We start from the raw sequence: 21,360 nt of genomic DNA on the forward strand, positions 1-21,360 counted from the left end.
CTGATACGGGTTACTGGGTGCTCCGTGTGAAGGACGCACACACTCCTTCAGGGCTTCCTCTGATGACCAGAGTCCAGCCTCACAACTGCCTGCGGCCCATCAGGAGGCTCAGGTCACACAGTGAGCAAGAGTCACAGGTTCCTCAAGAATGTCTGGATCGGGGGCGCCTGGGTGGCTCAGTCGGTTAAAGCCTCTGCCTTTGGCTCAGGTCATGATCTCAGGGTCCTGGGATCGAGCCCCTCGTTGGGTTCTCTGCTCAGCAGGGAGCCTGCTTCCCCTTCTCTCCTTCTGCTTGTGATCTCTGTCAAATAAATAAATAAATAATCTTTAAAAAGAAGAAGAAGGAGGAGGTCTGGGTCTCTTCTTACCCTCTCAAGCAGGGGTTGTGTGCAATAGACACTGGCTGGCCTGATGACACGTCCAGCCATTTTCCTAGGGTGCTTGGATTTTTATTATCAGAGGCTTCGGCCCTACTTGGCTGGTCATGGTTAAGGGAGGGAAGATACCAGAAAGCTGGGAAAAGCACACCTAGGAGAAATGAAGGGACAGCACTCGGGCAGCAAGGCAGGGAAAAGAAGGGTAATATTGTTCTTCTTTTGGAACGAAGAAAGACAATGTGGGTTTCAGTGGTAGTGGCGGGGGGGTGCCAGGCTGGACTTCTGGAGGACCAGACTCCCCCTGTGGCACCACCAGCAACGGGTGGGGTCGGGGGTGGGAGGAAGACAGCACTGGCACAGCTGCTCCCACTAAGGGAGCCGGTCAAAGAAAGCAGCATGTCCATGCACAGTTCTCTGCCCTCCTGGGCCTGAGACTCCAAGACAAAGGACACTTCAGTCTTACCTTAGCTGTGGGGGAATTTCAGGGCTTCTCTTTGGCAGTTCTAACTCCCCACTATTCCTGCTGTCATATTGAGCAGGTTGTTTAATCACTATAAAAGCATTCAAAACAACACTGAAAACACATCTCATTGCGTGAAACCTTTATAATAATAGTAATAATGATATAGCCCTAAAATAGCCCCCAAACATCTGTCTGCAATATGGACCACTTCACCCATATGGGGAATAAGTATGGTCCTGTTGCTTTATGCTTTTTCTATCAATGGCTTTTATAATCAGGAAGTCCCGTAACCATTTGCCAAATGCTTGCTATGTTTCAGAAACTCTTACGGGCTCTTAGGGACAGGTCAGTGAATGAAAGCGATTTCCATCCTTGTGAGCCGCACTCTCTATCGGGGGAAGATAATGAAACAACAGATTTAATAAATTAATATTTTAGCATATTGAAGGGTTTAGCTGTGTTAAGGATAAAAAAAAAAAGTGGAGGTGGTTAAGTGGGCCTGAGATGCTAGGGTGGGGTAGGCCTTACTGGGAGAGTGACATAAGCAAATGGAGCCCCTGGAAGCAGGTGACCTTGGCCTTCACAAAGCTATAGAAGTCCTGGTTATACCCATACTCCAGGACAAGCGGTCAGTGTCTTACGTTTATAGCATTAAGATGGACCTTTCAAGTGGTACTTCTTAGAACAAAGTTGTAGTTCAAAGTGACCTGAGTACACTTACACCAAAATGTAGCAGCAGTTCCTCTCACCAAAAATGCCAAGTTTCTACTCCCAGAACTTATAAAACTAGGGTTATAATCCAAATAACAGCTCCATAGAATAACAAGGCTAATGGTACATCTATGGGTCTCAGACCACTCGGAAACGTCACCTTGGTGCTTATTAGAAATCGCTCTGTGATGTTCGCAGGAGACCACATGACATAAGGAGGGTGATCAGCCAATGTTAACGAAGGTTACCCTCTACTTTTCTAAAGCCTACCCCACCACTCCTCTGGGCTCAGGCACGTGGCTCTAGGAAACTCCATGTGGCCCCAATGAAAAGCCTACATTCAGGATCCCTGAGACTACCGTAGGCCCACGGGTCTCAGTAACAGTAAGAATTATTCTTTTAAGATCAAGAAAGATCCACTAGTACCCAGTATTATCTGTAGACACTAGGCACACAGTGAATGTTTCCATAAACAGTGAATGTTTTGCTCCCAGTAATGGTGGAATAGATAATTCAGAACAACCTTCCAAATAAAGACAACCGTGAAAAAGGGGCAAAAGATGAAAGAAACAAATTCTTGAAGGCATTAGAGAGCCAATTAGAACATGAATGAATGAGCCAGATCCACAGGTAAGACAAGCCCAGTGAGGGGAGTTGAGTATTTGGGGTTGCTTGAGCTGTGAGGCTGTGGGTCCAATAAGGCTTTTGACAGCCAGGTAGTATAAACTGGAACAACCACTTTGGAAAAAGCTGATCTAATACACTTGAAGAGGTAACATATCTTAACCCCCATCCCAGATATAACCCATGGAACAGTGCATGCAGGCCCCCAGAGACATAGACGGAAACGTTGAGTGCACCTTTACAGTAGCCCTACACAAGAAACAACTCGTGTCCTTGGTATATACAGAATACCGTACAAAATGAAAATCAACAAATTATAGCGACACACAACCTAAGCCGAGAGAGAGAAGCCAGATACCAAAACAGAAAATAAAATATAAAAACAAAAATGTAGTGCATAATTCCATTTACATAAAATTCAATTAACTAGCCAGTAGAATCTCCAGTGCTTGGGACTGCCTGTTAAGGCAGAAGTGGTTATTATAAAAAGGACATTGGTCACTTCTGAGGTAGGTGAGCTTTGGGATTGCAAGAGGATACGAGATCGGCTTCCTGGGTACTGGCAACATTCTATTTATTGATTTAATAATTGGTGACTATGTAATTATTTGTTTTGTGATAAATCATTTATCTGAATTTTGGGGGGGACAGAGTTTGCAATTTTGTATATTACACAATCAAAAGGTTTTTTAAAAAAATTTAACAGGTGGTTGCAGGAATCACTAGTTAATTCTTTTAATTGCTGCATAATATTTTATTGTATGGACATACCAAAATTTGTCTATCATCCACCTACTAAAAGACGTTTAGTTTGGATCTTCTTTCCAGCTATCAGAATGAAAGCGACTATGAACACTCACATGCAAGTCTTAGTATGGATATATAATATCTTTTCTCTTGGGTAAGTACTTACCATCAGAATGCCCAAGTAAAATGGCACTGTATGTTTAATTTTCTTAAGAAACTATCGAATTCTTTTCCAAAGAAGTTGCTCCATTTTACATTCCCACTGGCTGTAAAAAGGGTTTGGGCAGCTCCCTATCCTTGCCATCCTTACTATCCTCAGATAGTTTTTTAGATCACAGTCCTTTTAGTGAGTGTGTAGTGGCATCTCATTCTGGTTTTAATTTGCAAGAAGTTTGATCATATTTTCATGTGCCAATTTGCTATCCATGTATCCAAATCTTCTGCCTATTTAAAAAGTCAAATTGTTTACTTATTGTTGAGTTTTGAGCACTCTGAATATGTTATCCCATGGTCTTCTAACCTCCATTGTTTCTGCTAAGTCAGTTGTTAATCTTATTGGGATTCCCTTGGTAAGTGACGTGTCATTTTTCTCTTGCTGCTTGTAAAGTTTTGATGTTTAGCATTGTTACTGGGTTTACTGAGTTTATCGAACTTGGGAGTTCACCAAACTTCCTGGATGTGTACATTATAGTTTTTCAATAAATTTGGGATGTTTTCAGCCACTACTTATTTGAATATTTTTTCTCCTCTTTTCTCTGCTACTCCCATTATGCTTATATCGGCATGCTTAAGGTGTCCAATCTTCCTCAAGGCTCTGTTTACTTCTTCTTTCTTCTTTCTGTTCTTTGGTTTATGTAACCTCTGTTGATCCATTTTGAGGTTCACTAATTCCTTCTCCTCTCAGTTCAAATCTTTTGAGTTTCTCCATTGAATTGTTTGTTATTGTCCTTTTCTACTCCAGAATTTCCAATTGGTTCTTTAAAATTCTATTTCTTGGGACACCTGGGTGGCTCAGTTAGTTAAGGGTCTACCTTCAGCTCAAGTCATGATCCCAGGATCCTGGGATCAAGTCCCACACTGGGCTCCTTGTTCAGTAAGAAGCCTGTTTCTCCCCCTGCCTCTGCCTGCTACTCCCCTTGCTTGTGCACTCACTCTCACTCTCTCTCTCTGGCAAACAATCTTAAAAAAAATAAAATAAAATCCTACCTCTTTATGATATTCTCTATTTGATACTACATTGTCATCATACCTTCCTTTAATCCAGCTTTCTTTTACTATGAACATGTCTATAATGACTACACCAAAATATATTATAAAATCTGTCACCTGGTCACTCTCACAACAGTCTTTGTTGCCTGTTTCTTTCTCTCCAATAAATGGACCATAGTTTCCTGGTTCCTTGCATGCTTAATAAATTTTCATTGGAAAGTGGACATTTTAGATAATACAGTGTAGCAACTCTGGGTTGGATGTTTCTCCAAATCCAGGGCATATTATTCTTACTTATTTGTCCATTGACTGGTTGATTTATTTTAGTAAAGTCTATTCTCTCTCAGTCTCTGAGGTTGCCCCTCCATGTGTGGACGGGGGGTGGGGGTTGCGGGGGATAGCTTTGGGTAGGCTTAATGACCCTGTGATGACAGGAGTACTGGTAGGGCTCCCTTCCATCTTTCCCTGACTGTGGGCTGAGAGTAGTGTCAATGGCAAAGTTCTCTTGGAATGAGGCTTCTGCTATTGGAGCTGAGTGCTCAGTGGAGGGAAGGAAGGGGAGTAGCCTGAGGTCCTCTTGACTTGCCTTTCATAGCATGAAACCACCATCTCACAAGATGGGTGAAAGGCTGTCAGTGCCCCCATATTCTCAGCATGCTGCACCCAAGGGAGAGCCCTCATTCCACAATAAAGGTTCGAGAGAACAGAGTTCCCACTTCTCAAATGTACTTGCCATAGATTTTTTGCCTCAACAATAGTCAGCTGGGGACAGGATGAAAACGATGAAAGTCCTGCTACTCCTGAAGGAAAGCTTTCTTGCTAGAAGCTGGGGAGTGAGAGAGACCTTTATTCTTGGCTGCAGCAGTCTGGAGTGGAGTCTCCACCATGCTGAGCTGTGAGGGGAATGGGTAGGATATTGATTCAAACATCAGAGACATTTTTACTGAAAGTAAGATTCACCTTTCTTACTCAAAGTAAAATTCACCTTTCTTACTGAATTGTCCTAGATTTTCTTGAAGAAATGTTTCTTCATTTGCTGTTTGTTCTTTGGACCACTTCCAGAATTTTTAAATGATTGAGTTTAAAAAATAATTTTCACCAGTTTCTCTGGAGAGTCAGCAGAGCTGTTCACACTGTCATGCCAGAAGTCATCTCCTTATTGAGTTTTAAAGAGCTCTTTATATATTGGATCTGATAAAGAGCTCTTTATCAGATGTGATCTGCAAATATTTTCTTCTAGTATGTGAGCTGCCTTTTCATTTCTTTTAAAGTGTCTTTTGAAGAGCCAGTTTTCTTTTTTGTTTTTGTGCTTGCATTTGCATATGGCTAGCCAAATGTTTCAGCACACTTGCTGAACAAATCACCCTTTCCACCATTGAATTACCATAGCATCTTTGCTAAATATCAGTTACCCAAATATATCTAGGTTGATTTCTGGACTTTGTATTATGTTTGACTGCTCTATTTATCTATAAATCTATCAATACTAGCCTATTTTGCTTATGGTAACTTTATAACAAGTCTTAAAATCAGATAATGTAAGTTCCCTTAGTTCTTCTTTAAAGTAGTTTTGGCCATTTTATACATTTTCTATTTTTATATACACTCTAGCATCAGTTTGCAAAACTTATCAATTCTAACAAAGTTGTTTGCAGATTTCATAAGATTTTCTACATAAATGAGCATGCTGTCTACTAAAGAAAGTGTTTATTTTCTAATTTGGATTTTTCATGTCTTATTGCAATGCCTAGAACTTCCAGTATAATGGGGAACAGAAATGGTAAAAGGAGACATTCTTGTCATGTTGATACTACAGGAAAAGCATTAAATAATTCACAATTAGGCATGATATTTGCTGTAGGGTTTTTTGTAGGTGGTATTAGAAAATTGTTTTTTTTTTTTCCTAGTTTGAGGAAATTCTTTCCTACTTCTGGTTTGTCGAGTTATGAGAAATGGGTGGTTAAATTTAAATTTGGCGATTGGTTTTTTAGTTCTATTGAGATGACCATGTAAAATTTTTTTTTTTTTTTTTTTTTTTTTAGCAGACTAGCATGATAAATTACATTGAGTGATTTTCCATTGTTAAGCCAACGTTTCATTCTTGGGATAAACCCCACTTGGTCAAAATGTGTTATTCTTTTCATTCACTCTGCTAAAATTTTGTTAAATATTTTTGTTTATATGTTTGGAAGGGATGCTGGACTTTGGTTGTCTTTACAATTTCCTTGCCTGATTTTTTTTTCTTAAATTAGGAAAATTGTTGGCCTTATACAATGAGATGTGGTCTTCTCTTTAACTTTCTGAAAAAGCATCTATAGAATTGGTATTGTCTTCCTTGGATGTTTGGTGGAACTCACCAGTAAATCAAGCTGATCCTAGAATTTTGCTTGTGGGAAGCCTTTTAACTAAAAATTCTATTTAAATGATCTCCCTAATATGAGGAAGTGGAGATGCAATGTGGGGGGTTTGGGGGGTAGGAAAAGAATAAATGAAACAAGATGGGATCAGGAGGGAGACAAACCATAAGAGACTCTTAATCTCACAAAACAAACTGAGGTTTGCTGGGGGGAGGGGCGTTGGGAGAGGGTGGTGGGGTTATGGACATTGGGGAAGGTATGTGCTATGGTGAGTGCTGTGAAGTGTGTAAACCTGGCGATTAACAGACCTGTACCCCTGGGACTAATAATACATTATATGTTTAAAAAAATTTAAAAATTAAAAAAAAAATCCAGCACTATTCAAATTACCTAGTTCTTCTTGCATAAGTTTTGTTATTTTGTATCTTTTAAGGCATTTGTCCAGTTCATCTAAACTATCAAATGTATTGGCATAAAGTTGTTTATAATCTTATCATTCCTTAAGAATCTGTAATGGTGTCACCTTTCTCATTCTAATAGCCCTATACTGACTCCTCTCCCCACCATCAATCTGTTTGGTTAGGGGCTTATTAATGTTATTAATTTTTCTCAAAGAAACAACTTTTTAATTTTTCTCAGCTTTCCATTTCTATTTTGATTTATCTTATCCTTATTATTTCACTTTTTTTTTCTTACTTTAATCTGCCCTCTTTTTTCTGGTTCCTTATGGTATAAGTTGAGATCACTGATTTGAGAATGTTCTATTTTAATATCAACAACTAGTGTTACAAATTTTTCTCTAAGTGTTGCCTTATCTGTAGTTAATATATACAGGTCATTCAGGCCAATACATTTCTAAATTACTGGGGCACCTGGGTGGCTCAGTGGGTTAAAGCCTCTGCCTTCGGCTCAGGTCATGATTCCAGGGTCCTGGGATAAAGCCCCACATCGGGCTCTCTGCTCGGCAGGAAGCCTGCCTCCCCCTCTCTCTCTGCCTGCCTCTCTGCCTACTTGTGATCTCTGTCAAAAAAAAAAAAAAAAATCTTTAAATTACTTTTATTTCTTCAGCGGAAGTATACTGTTTAGTTTCCAAATATTTGGAGATTTTCCAGATATATGCTATTGATTTCTAATTTTTATTTTTCTTTTGCTAGAGAATATACTTTGTATGATTTGAACTCATTTACTGTAACTTAATGGCCCAGAATACAGTTTCTAAGGAAACGTTCTCAATGTATGTGAAAAAAAAAATCTGTGTTGTACTGTTGTTGGGTGGAATGCTCTGTAAAGATCAGTTAAAATGGCTGGAAATATATTTTTTTAAGATTTTGAGAGTAAGCAAGTGAGCGAAAATGTGGGGGGGCAGAGGCAGGCAGAGAGAGAAGCAGGCTCTCTGCTGAGCAAGGAGCCAAACACGGGACTCAGTCCCAGGACCCTGGGATCATGACCTGAGCTGAAGGCAGACGCTTAACCTATTGAGCTGCCCAGGTATCCCTAGATGGCTGAAAGTATTTTTTCAAGTCTTCTAAATACTTGGGGTGCCTGGGTGGCTTAGTTGGTTAGGTGTCTTGACTCTTGATTTCAGCTCAAGTCATGATCTCAGAGTGGCGGGATTGAGCCCAGTGTCAGGTTCTGTGCTCAGCGTGGAGTCTGCCTTCAGATTCCCTTCCCTCTTGCTCACTCTCTTTCAAATAAATAAAATCTTATATAAATACATACATACATACTGACTTTTCCCATGTTTTATCAATTAGTGAAGGCACTGAAATATCCAACTATATTTACAGGTGAGTTCCTTCTCCATGTAGCTCTATCAGTCTTTTCTTCATGTATCTAGAAGTTCTGTTATTATACACACATTTAGGATTGTAATTTCCTTACTGAACTGACCCCATTATCATAAATAACCATTCTAATCCTTAATCTTGGTAATATTCTCAAGCTCTGAAATCTACTTTGTTTACTACTATTATTAGTACATTTGCTTTACTAGTGTTAGTGTATCTTTCACTATACTTTTATTGAAAGCCTAGTGTCTTCATACTTCAAGGGGGGGGGTTCATCTCTCCTTCTTGTATTCAGTATGATAATCTCTGTCTTTTTATTGGGTATTTAGACCATTTATAATCAATGTGATTATTTATATGTTTACACTTAAATCTATTACCTTGCTGTTTATTCCCTTTTTATCTTGCGACCTTCTCCCCTTTCTCTTCTTTCCTTTGGATTAACTGAATACTTAATAGATTCCATTGTAATTTTTTGTTGGCTTTTAACTATAACACTTTTGGGGGAAGGAAATGTAATTACTTTAGAGTTTATATATATGTTTAACTTACCACAATTTTCCTTCAATTAATATTATACCACTTCATGTACAGAATAAGGATGTCACCATAGTATATTTCCATCTTCCCCTACCTAAACTTTCTGTAATTGTGTTATTTTACTTTGACATTTTGCTATTTTTGCTTTCAGCAATTATATTGTAAGATTTTAAAATAACAAAAAGCTTTCCTATTTTTCTACAGATTATCATAATTCCACAAGTATTATTTCCTAATTGTTTGAAAGACTTGAGCATTAGAAATGTATAGAACTGTTGAGCCATCATATTGTACACTTGAAACCATTATAACACTGTATGTTAATTGTACTTGAAGAAAAAATAAACACTTCTTGTAATGCAGGTTTGCTGGTGATATTTTCACTCAGTTTTCAGATGTTTGAAAAATTCTTTGCCTTTGTTGTTTGAAGGATATTTTCACTGCATACAGAATTCCAAGGTGATAGGTTTTGTTCTGTTCTTTTTACTATACTAATGATATTGCTCCTCTGTCTTCTTCCATTTACACTGAGGAGCTTTCTGTCATTTTCACCTGAAATCCTCTGTATGTACCATGTCTTTTCCCCTCCTCCTCTAAATACTGTGTAAGATTTTTTTATCACTGGTTTAAAGCAATTTAAAATTTGTTTTGACATGATTCTCGTGTTTTTTGTCCCCGGAATTCACTGAACTTCCTGGATCTGTGAGTTTATAATTTTCATCTAATTTTAAAATGTGGCCATTATGTCCTCAAATGACTTGAGTGAAGATGAAAACACAAATTATTTTTCTTTACCTCTCTCCAACTTAGACCCATCTCATGTCCTTTGAGGTCTTCCAATTATACCAGGCCACCAGAAGTTGACCCAGAGCTCATTGAGGTTCTTCTGCCCACTTTTTCCCCCAATAATGTTTCACTCTAAGTTTGGAATAGTTTCTGCTGCTAGGTCTTCAAGTTCCATAACCTTTTCCTTTGCTTCTAATCTACTGTTAATCACATAGCTGTTTTTTTGTTTCTCCTCATTTTCTCTTTCATCTCTTACAAGTTATTTTCTGGTCCTTCTTATGTCTTGTATGACTCCACTTAACATGCTTAGCTTTTTCTCTTCTTCCTAATTATTACCTTCTTGAAGAGGTATACCACATGCCATTTAGTTACAATGTTCTTTTGTACACCTTATAACTCTATTATTTGTGTCATTGTGGGTCTGTTTTTGTTGTTTTGTGTGTTTCCCCTTCTCTTATGGGTTGTATTTCCTGGGGTTTTGCATGTCTGGCAATTTTTTATTGGATGACAAACACTTTGAAGTTTTCCTTGTTGCATGCTCAATATACTCAATATATATTTGTATCCCTATATTCTTCTATTTAGTTCTAGGAGACAGTTCCTTAGAAACAGTTTGATACTTTTGAGGCTTAAGTTTTTTTTCAAATATTTATTTCAGAGAGAGCGTGTGCATGTGTGCTGGGCAGGGGTTGGGGATGGGAGGATGGGAGGGCAGAAGGAAACTTAAGCAGACTCTGCATTGAGCACAGAGCCCAAGGTGGGGCTCCATCGCATGACCCTGAGATCACGACCTGAGCTGAAACCAAGAGTCGGAACATTGGACTGACTGTGCCACCAGGCACCCCAATACTTTTGAGCCTTTAGTCTTGGGTTAATTTTGCTCTCCTACTGAAGCAATACTTTTCTGACTCTCCTATCTGGTGCTCTTTGAATTACAACATTTTCCACTCTGGCTAGTAGGAATATAAACTATTCACTGCCTGTGTAGACTTCAGTGATTGCTCCCTCTGCTCCTTTCAGGTGGTTCTTTCTCCAGTTTCAGTAGTTTCCTCCCATGAATACAGAAGTACTCAGCTTAAGTCTCAAGGGGAACCCTCTTTAGATCTCTAGTCTTTCTCTCTGTGCAGCTTGCTCTTCTCTTGTATTCTCCCTTATCAACTTCACCCATTTTGGCCTCTCTGGACTCCCAGGTCTGTTTCCTCACTCCAGGGAGTCCTCTGGGCACTCTGTGCTGTTCCCTAAATTGTAATCTGTAATCTCTCTACAGGTATTGGCTGAGGAAATCACAGGAGTCAACTCGTTTATTTTCCTTCTTCCTGGGATCACTGCCCTGCAGTGCTTGATGTCCAGTGTCTGAAAACTATTGTTTTATATACATATTATCAGGATTTTTTGTTTTTGTTTTCAGGTGAAAAGACAGTTCCAATTCTTGTTCTTCTATCTGAGCTGCAAGTAAACATCACAACCATTTTTTTGGAGGCATGATTTTTATTACAATGTCGTATGAGGACTTCTAACAGAGAGGAGTAAAGATGCCACTTCTTCGCAGGAACTGTTATATTCTGAGAAAAACAAAACAAAACAAAACTTAAAACTTTCAACTCGTGGTGATCTGAACTCAAATTCCGGTACTGTCACCGCAGGCAAATTACCAGGGAGGCAAATTGCCTCCCTGATTCCCAGTTCTCTCACTGGTAAGACAGAACCAATAATACCTACCTCATAGTTTGAAGGTTTGAATGGGATGTAAACAATCTACCATACATCACAGGCAGCTCATACATTTCACTTCCCTTCCTCCCCCCTAAAAATGAGTATCAGAAGAAGCTATTTGTTAAGGACCTGCTACACCGTTAAGAATCCTACACTATTCTCAAATATCTAAGATCTTTTCTAAGAAAAGAATAATCCTAATATGCTGCTGAAAAGCCAGACATGAAGCCTAATTCTAGGAAAACTGCCTGGGAAGTTTCACCCTGTGAAAATGAATGGGAAGGAAGGGACTTGTGTTCTGCCCTGTCGACTTCTGGTTTAGATTTGGCAGTTTTTAAAGTGGGGAACAATCTAGAATTCCACTCTGTCAGGAAAAAGCAAACAAATGAAACAGATGACAAATCACTTCTCTAAGACCTGAAGCCAAACTGGCTCCAGTAGCTGCTGGAATGGCAGCAGAAGCCAATTTCCCAGAGTATTTACAAAATCATTTATAAGGATAATATTTTCCAGACTTTTACAGGGATGGCTAAGGGTAGATTTTTAGTCTGCTGACTCCACAAAGTTAGCATGTATTATCTAGGCAGTTGCTGAGATCACTACCTCCCACCCTAACTCTCCCACCCCACCCCCGAAGAGAAAGGTCTGGTTTAGGCACAGAGATGGGGAATAAGCTGTGGTCCTTGCCCTTCAAATATATACACCATCTTCTCAAGGAGCAACAGATGAGCACAACTAATGAGAATCAAATGGAACGTGTTTTATGGGAAATACTAGCAAATGGCTTCAGGAAGACAGAGATTAAAAGATCAGCAAAGCCTTCAGAGAGGTGACTGACTATTTCAGGATACATGCTGAAGTGGAGTAGGAGAGGAAAAGAGAGCATTCTCAATCAAGGGAGGAAGGGATACAATGGGAAAAGAATCTGAGGTCTGATCTACAAAGAATGGGAATGTGTCAATTAGAAATGCTTTTAGCTGGGTTGTAGGGCCGCACTATTTTTAACTTTTTTGAGGAACCTCCACAATGTTTTCCAGAGTGGACATAACAGCTTGCATTCCCATGGCAGTGTGAGGGGGTTCCCCTTTCTCTGCAATGGCCACAATAGCCAAACTATGGAAAGAGCCCAGATGTCTGTTGACAGATGAATGGATAAAGAAGATGTGGTATATACACACAGTGGAATATTACCCAGCCAACAAAAAACGAAATCTTGCCATATGCAGTGATGTTGATGGAACTAGAGGGTATTATGCTAAGTGAAATCAGTCAATCAGAGAAAGACAATTATCATAGTATTTCACTTACATTGGAATTTGAGGGGAAAAAAAAAAAAACAGAGGAACATAGAGGAAAGGAGGGAAAAATAAAATAAGACAAAATCAGGGAGGCAAACCATAAGAGACTTCTAATCATGGGAAAGAAACTGATGGTTGCTGGAGGGGAGATGGGGGGGATGGGGTAACTGGGTGATGGGCACTGGGGAGGACACATGACACAATGAGCACTGGGAGTCTATGCAACTGATGAATCACTGAACTCTACCTCTGAAACTAATAATACACTAAATCTTAACTGAATTAAAAAAAATATTTCCCATTCAAAGAAAGAAAGAAAAGTTTTTAGCTGAACATAACAGACTCCTTGACTAATAGAGCCTTAAGTGATTGAGGTTTGTTTTCTCAAAATTCTCAGAGGTATGTGGTTACTGGCTTCGATTCAATGGTCCAGGAATGTCATCTGGGAGGCAGGTTCTTTGACCATTTTTCTGCTCTGACATCTTTAAACACAGTGGTTTTTCACCTTTATACTTTTCACCTCGTATCTGCCAGGTTGTTCCCACAGATCCATATCCCATTAACTAGTGTTCTGAACAAGAGAAAAAGGAAGAAGCTAAAAAAGCTTTGCTTAAATCAGGGAGGGAAAAATTTCCCAAGAGCTTCCCAGATTTCCCATCACATCTTACTGGCCCAACTGGATCACACGGCCATCTTTAGAGAAAAGGACGGAAAAATACCTGGACAAGAAGAAAGGAGAGACGCGGAAGCCCTAGAAAAACAAGAGCTGAGCCCCCTGAGCTGGGCGTATTGCCGCCATAAACGAAGTCCGTGCTCCATCAAAAGAAAGAAGGAGTAAACAGCCATTAGGTGAGCAATTAACAATGAGCTGCAATCCACTTCCGAAGTTTAGTCCCAAATTACAGAAAGAGTTATACTGAGGGAAAATGCCTATATGATTCTACTCTACCTCTAAGTTTTACAGATTTATTTATCCTGCCTTCTTAGGTCTCAAGAAAACCCTAACTCCTGAGAATGGCAAGCTTTAAAAACTGTAGCTCAGATTCAGAAGCTACTGAATTTCTTCCCGTAGTTTTGTAGATTTTACTGAGATTACAAATTCCATTTCAAAAGGAGGAACTTAAAACTTTATTTGTATAAAACCTCTTTTAATACCTTGAACACATTTTCAACTCAATGAGCAAACAACTGCTGGCATTCTTAAGCATGACAAGGCCGTCCAATCATTCACACCATCAACACAGAATACCCCGAGGAAGCCAACCACTTTGTCAGTTAATACCTAGTCTGACCACTGGCCTCCGGTCAGGTTCATATCTATAATGCTTGCAGACACGCCCCACACTCTGATAACTCTGAGAAAGATCCCCATCCCTCCTCTTTCACAAACTGTGTCTCTTCTCTACGCCACGTTTGGTAGTGCACCCCTGTCTCCCGCATCACTGGAATATAACTCCTGATAGCCCCACTTTGAATGAATCCCTCGGGCTCACTTCTGAGGGGAGAGGAGACAAAGAGAAGCTAAGCTACCTCTCTTTCTAGCACATTCCACAGCATTCCTTGAGGCTCTTCCCTGACCAAGAGTCAGACTGATGCTTATGTCTCACCTTCAGTTTCCTCTGAAAGAAACAGGAAAAGGAGAACTTTTTTTTTTTCCTCTGAAGAACTCAAACTGAAGAAATAAGGGGCATAATTGTGGCACAGTCCTGGGAAGGTAAGAAATAGGGAGGAGGGGTGCGGAAGTGTGTGTTCAGTCTCTTCTCACCCATCCCTTTCGGCACCCCACCCTCCTAATGACCAAGGAACAACCTCATGCTTTAAACTTTGGTGGACCTTTGGCCCCAATCCATCCCAACAGCCACAGCATCCTCCTGTGTGACCAAAATAATCTGAAAATTCATTTAAGAGGTTGAATGATAACTGAGACACTGAGTCTCTTAGACATGGAGGAAGGAGACCTCCAAAATTGCCTGGTCCAAATTAAGGGACAGAGAAAAGTAATACTCCTGGGTGATCTCTGCTAATACAGGCACACAGGTCCACCTGCAGAGGCCAGACCTCCCCAGCCACTCGGGGCTGCTGAGGCTTGTATGGTGTGTGCCAAGGATCACCCACAGCCTGGGGTTTTCTTATAAGGTTAGAAAGTTATGCTTTAGGTTGGGCAAGGGGAGGCAAGCACTAAATTGAATAAACAAGCAAGCTGTGGTGGCTTGTGAACTAGAGAAAAAGCACAAATGCTCCTGACTTGATGCCTGGGCTGTGGACCAAATGGGGTGTGTGTGTGTGTGTGTGTGTGTGTGTGTGTGTGTGTGTGTGTGTTACTGGGATTTTCAGGTCTGAAAGGACAATGCATAAAGCCCAATACATTATTTCACTTAGGACGTACCTGGAGGAGGAAGAGGGGGAAAGAAAATGGAGAAGGCAATAGGAAATAGGAAATGAGTTCTTGCCCCTTCCATGTAGCAAGTCTGATGACGTCACAGGGTTGTTGAGAAGAGGTTGACTATCTTGAATTTAAAGGGTCCACATTCAGAGGAACGTCTATTTCCACATGTGTGCAATTATCTTCTGTGCCTTCAGCCTAGGAAATGTGGAGCTATAGCATTGTCCCTGAAAATGGTTATTTGATTTTCATGATCCCACAAGATGCCCCCACCGTACCAGATGCCACCCAAGGGAGCAATGGCACGTTCACCTTCAAGGAGCATAATTAGCAGCATGGAACACCAGGCAGCAGAAAAAAGGCAAGGGGCACAGTGATGAGCAGTGGGGAGGGGCAACACAAGGTTAGACATAAAGATTCTAAGGCTGGGAAGGAGGAAAAAGAGAAGAGCTGGGATAGAGAGGGGAAGAAGGAGAGAGAGGCCACGTCAAAGAGCAAGAAAGTGGTACCAGATATGAAATCTTTCTTCCAATTCACCACGGCGGGAAGCTTAAAGCCACACGGGTGCTCATTGCCCTGCTGCACTCCTAGGATACATGCTACATCACGGCCGACTTCTGCCCCTTCTCTGCTTCCAGAAGACACACACCTATGTCAGTTTCCTTTCTTTGTAGTCACCCTTTTCATAACTGCAGAGCAACAGCGAAGTCCCCTGGGCTACAGCTGAATCAGAAACACAGCCTCAGTCCTGGGGTCCCCATATCAGAGGCTCGAGGGAAGCACCACACCCCCAGGATCCATGTCCATACCCTTGATCTCGGGGTCAGCTCGGTGCTGGACACTTTTCCTTGCTAAGCACACGAGAAGGCACCGCAGAGCGAGCGAACGCACCGCCACCAAAGGAGCTACAAAAAGGAAGGCGCAGGCTTGAGGGAACAGTCAGAACAGTCTCCTGGGTGTCCATAATTCAACTCGTCTTATTTAATCACAGTCTCAACCTAGCCCTGCGGGAAACATTCATTCCTCACTCCTTTTCTGACAACATTTTTCTTGATCACTCATCTTCCAGTTACCCTAAGTTCTTTACCTGAAAATGAACAGCAGGTGGAAAAGCAGCCACAGGTTAATTGTTGGGAGAGATGAAGTTTTTCAGGTATCTGCGCAGTTCAGAAATGAATACTGCTGTCTCTGTGGGGCAAAGAAATCATCCACGTGAGAATGATCTTGCTGTTTGGACAAACTGCTTTGTCTTTAGGATAAAAATAAACCACAGAGAGAATTCAAGGACTCCGTGGGCGTGGTGGCCTCTCTGATTCAAAGGTGGTGAAGGCCTGGCCACGGCTCACAGTGAGCACATGCTCTCTGGCCCTGCCAAGAGGCTGCTCCGAGGAGGTTAAAGAATCCAATGGTTGAGGCTCCTTGTGAGTAAAGGAAATTGATTTTCACTAACTATGCATTGACAGGGGACTAGAAACTCAGGGCTATGATAAAATACAACCAGAATACAATTTTGTCGCTCTTAACGACAAAATCAAGTGTTACCCTAGATGCAATCCACCAGGAAATACACAAGCTCGACAGGAAAATGCTGTGACAACTGGCCAGTTCGGGTTTCATCATACAAGACATGTTCATCGTAGAAAAAAGTAATAAATTATAAAATCTGAGAGCAAAGAATAAAAAGATATAATTCTAAATTAAGTAACCATGGACTAAGCAACAAATGAAGGCCAAAAATAAACTAGAAATCAACCAAGTGAAAACCATGTCCAGAGATCAAGACAAAAGTTACGGAAGTGACCATAGGATTTGTGAAACAACAAAACATGGTTTTATTTCGGACATGAGTACTAAAATGGACTCAAACTATCTGATGAGAAACTGGCAAGAATCTAATAGATTGGAGACAATCTGTTATCTTGCAAACTCAGTCTTATCTGGGTTAGTACTACCTCTAAAATTTTATTCATGCAGGAAATAGCAATGAAACCACCATAAGACTGCCCAGACCAATGCACTGTCTTCCAGACTCCAAAAAGATGTGGGAAAAGCTAAGGGGGTGTATCCAGGTTTCCTGCAGTCAGTTCTGATGGAAACTTACCATTAGCAGGATGTCTTCAGTGTATAAATGGACTAAAAAACACATTTTGGAAAGGACATCTATTTGGCTTTATTATGATGCCAAGTTGTCAGTCGATACCTGCTTGGTCAGAGGTAGAAAGATACCCACTTTGATTGTCTTCAGGAACACGAACAGTCTCTTGTTTTCTCAAACAGCTATACTTTGCAGGGTGCCTCAGTGAAATCAAATCAGACTTCTCTTTTCACCACGGCAAATTAGGTAACTATTTGCCCAAGCTATACGTTCATTACTATATTCATGATGCTTCATGATGGTTATTTCATTTTACATTTTATATTAAAACATGACTAGTTTGAGAAAAAAGTAAATCATAGAAATGTGCCTTTTGACAGTAAAATTTTACTAAACAATCTCATCAAATTTCAGTAGATTTGTCTTTTAACAATCATAGCCTTTTTAATATTAATGAAAACAGTAACTTATGAATTAAAATGCTTTTCTTTTAAGCAGACAGGAAAAATATTATAAACATGATTTCTAAATAAAGAAAATGAGGGGCAGGAAGCAGTGCTTTCTACACTGCTATAATACTTCATTTTTAAAAGTAAACACAGTACCAATTGTCATTTTGATTCCAGTGAATAAAAACTTAAATTTAATTTATTAATGAATTTTGAAGTCTGAAACCAAAACGCTGCCTTAACAGTACTGTCTAATAGAGAAGTCAATTCCAAGAAGTTCATCACAATGCAGAATTTTGATCTAATTAAAGTGGCTCTCTCTGTTACCATGGTACCAGAGTCTGTCTTTTCGTTGGGTTTCAATTTGCCATTAACAACCAAGGATAGGATTACATGTAAACAGAAATATACAGGGATTGATGAAATTGAATATGGAGGATCAAGCACTTTTAAAGTCTGGGTTATAATCCTTGTTGCGACACAAGTTCTACTGTATAATTAATTTACAATGGCCCAAAACTTTCCAGCAACAAAATGATATTAAAAAAATATACCATCATCCCTATTTGTTATATTAACTATAGACATTATAACCAATTAAGCCTTTTATCAACTTAGAAAAGTAAAACTTTTCCCTGAAATACTCTAAAGAGTAATCATATTTCAATTACAGCTGTCCTGAACTTATAATCAACAGTGACTCCATTTTGTCACTTCTTTTATTCTAACAGGAATAAAAATGGTGACAATAAGTTTTTGAAAAGAAGCTTGAGAACCTGAATCCCGTTAGTGATGAAATGGCCTTTTTTAACAACTACCGGATTTTTATATTGTTTGTAGTTGTAAAATATCCATTGTGTAGGTAGAACAGTCGAGAGGGATCAAAATGACAAACTTGTCAAAACCACTATGGATCCCTTCTAAATCTACAATGGCAGACAACCTTAGCCATGAAGAATTCAGTCCTAATAAATGAAAACAAACATCATAAACCCACAAGAGGTTTAGAAACAACCTCATTAGCTTTTAAATATTTAAGTGAAATGCTTCTGCAAAAGATTAAAACACACATTTCAACTGTATCAGGTATGTCCATTTCCATTTACTTCTAACCTGCCATTAGTACATGGGTTTGTTCACTGGGCTGCCAGACAGCCCAATTCATCCTGGAGAGAGATGAAGCTATCATCAGCGGAAGAAGACAGGGATACCACCACATTTATTCAAACATTATAAGACCCGTCTTTGCATCCCTGAAGTAAGAACAGCCACCTTCTTCAATTAAATTGCTTTATACTAAAGCAGCATTGTCTGTGAAGAGTTACTTCATATCCATATATTTTACTACTATAGTTACCAATTCAAAATTTAAAAAAAAAAAAAAATACAGACCAAATCCATGTACCCGTGATCCTTTGTATCCTAAAATGTAGAAATATTCTTAGTTTTAACCAAGAATTATATTGGAATGAGCTAAAAACATCTTTTAAAGTAATTTTAAGTATACTCTTATTTGTTACTACATTTCTACACAGATTATTTAAGATTGCTTATGGACATAACTTAATCAATAATATAGCATCATGTCAACCACTACAGTGTCCCAGAATCAGATTCTGGCTACGGAAGGGTGCTTAATTATTAAGCAACACCTTCCTAAAAAGCTTCTATACTTCTGATTGGTAAGAAAAACAAACAAACAAAGAGCATCTCTCATTGAAATAACACTGAAGTTCAAGCTCAAGACTCCTTCTTTGCGATTCAACATAATTGAGTCTTCAGAAGAAAATAATCAAACATTAGGTCACATTAATAAATTACAGTCATCTTCAGGAAAACTCGATGGGCAACTCTGGTGTTACAGTCGTATATCTCGGATCCAACCTAGGGATAAAATCCTGAAAGTGTTTAGATGCACCAGTACCAAAAACATCGAGGACTTTTCGGTTCATGACAGCAAATCTGCAAAACAGAGGACACAGTGAATAAGCATTTAATGACGTTTATAAAATAAGATGGTTCACTTGACATGTCTTTCATGGAATGGGAAAACAGAAAAGACTGACATGATAAAAGACTCAATGGCCGGTTCAAAAGTCATACTGATCCTCTACCTTAAGATTCCTGGTCTCATATTTTCTTTGAAGAGATAATAATCCCCTGACCTGAGACCCCAGAGACTCCCAGAAGACCCTTTCAAGTTCTTTCTACTAGATTATGTCAAATAGAAAAACAGGCTCATTATAATTTTTCTGATGAATGAAATCACAGAAAACAAACTCAACAAATGACTGAGCTTAATATTACCAATGAGGCAAAGTATTAAATGTAATTTCTTTTGTAACTGACATTTTGATATCTCACAATCCACACAAAACACACCCAAATGTGCAAGTATTTAATGATTAAAGGGAAAACAGCATAATAGGTTTGCAAATTTCTAATAGACACAACAAAGTAAAAGTATACCCTCATTTTATCCATCACCTAACTTAAAAGATTAAAAAAAATCTTTTTGAAAGACACATATTTAGCCAATGTGCAAGAGGAAACTCTGTCTCTATGCCTGGTCCCAAGCATTTCTTCTGGGGAGAATAATGAATTTAGTTTTGAACCCTGGGCCACTGCCACTATTCCAAGAAAAATAAATGTAACTTTTAGTGCCTTTCCAAAGTTAAGTTCCCTTCTGAAATAATCAGCTGGATAAGCTTATTAATAGGCAAAAAACTAAATGACAAAGAAATAGATGATTAACTAATAATAACATAAAGGACACACCGAAATCATGGCTAACAGGAAGACTGCTGAACCAGACAACCTGGTTCATATCCCATAGATCCTTCAACTGCCGTGTGACTCTGGCAAGCTAGCTTACCTCCATGTGCACCTCAGCTGACTCCCACATAAAATCAGGATCTTAAAAGTACTTATCTTGTAGAGCTACTTTAAGGATTAAACACCTATGCATGTGTCCCTGTGTTGTATGTGTATGTGTGTATCTTATAACCATATCTGAGACACAGTAAGCACTACACAACTGTTTGCTATTAAAACTACGAATGCTAGTAATATTAATAACAGCTGCAATTTACTAAGTGCTTACTAGGTGCTAAGTGCTATTACAAACATTTCAATTTTCCCACAATCATACAGAAAATATATTACTGTTTCTAGTAGAGAGAGAGAAATGGAGGCTCAGGAGGGTAAACAACCTTCTCACCAGTGACACAGCTAAAGGTTATCAGAGCCAGAGTCAAACCCAAGTCTGTCCGACTCCAAAGCCCACAGTCCTTCTGTTAGGTCAAGCTGCCTCCCAGAGAATTAGATTAAGATCAGAAAATGCTAACAAAAACAATGAAGAACAGAATAATAAAGGCAGAGGAAATTATGCTTATAATATCAAGAAAGAATAGGATTATTCTTCCCCAAATGGAAATCATTCAATTATTTAGGCAAGACTGCTAATAAATCTGCTTAGCATTTTTAATCAAAAAGAAGAGATCAAAGACTTTGAAAGTAAGACTTAAGTGTGTTATGTAGCAACTAATGAGCAGTTTTCAGATCAACACAGAACTTTCCTACAACATTTAAAATATCTCAAATAATAAAGGGAAAAGAAAAGTCAAAATAATGTTCACTAAAAGAAGGCCCCATGTTATTCTTGTTAAGACGGTCGTATTTGCCTATGCAGCCATCAAAAGAAATGAAATCTTGCCATTTGCGACAACATGGATGGAACTAGAGGGTATCATGCTTAGCGAAATAAGTCAATCAGAGAAAGACAACTATCATATGATCTCCCTGATATGAGGGAGAGGAGA

At 39.3% G+C, this 21,360-nt stretch overlaps 1 protein-coding gene across 1 annotated transcript in view; it reads right to left on the bottom strand.

The window, feature by feature from the left end:
• Positions 1-17,140: 17,140 nt before the first annotated feature.
• TMEM135 (transmembrane protein 135) overlaps positions 17,141-21,360 on the bottom strand; it is a 243,514-nt gene continuing 239,294 nt past the window's right edge. The window contains exon 15 of the mRNA XM_032852853.1: positions 17,141-19,501. Within this exon, the coding sequence (XP_032708744.1) occupies positions 19,369-19,501 (133 nt within the window). The 3' untranslated portion in view covers positions 17,141-19,368. The remainder of the gene's footprint in view (positions 19,502-21,360) is intronic.

Source organism: Lontra canadensis, unplaced genomic scaffold, assembly GCF_010015895.1.
Source record: "Lontra canadensis isolate GAN:19392208 unplaced genomic scaffold, GSC_riverotter_1.0 scaffold7, whole genome shotgun sequence".
NCBI lineage: Eukaryota > Metazoa > Chordata > Mammalia > Carnivora > Mustelidae > Lontra > Lontra canadensis.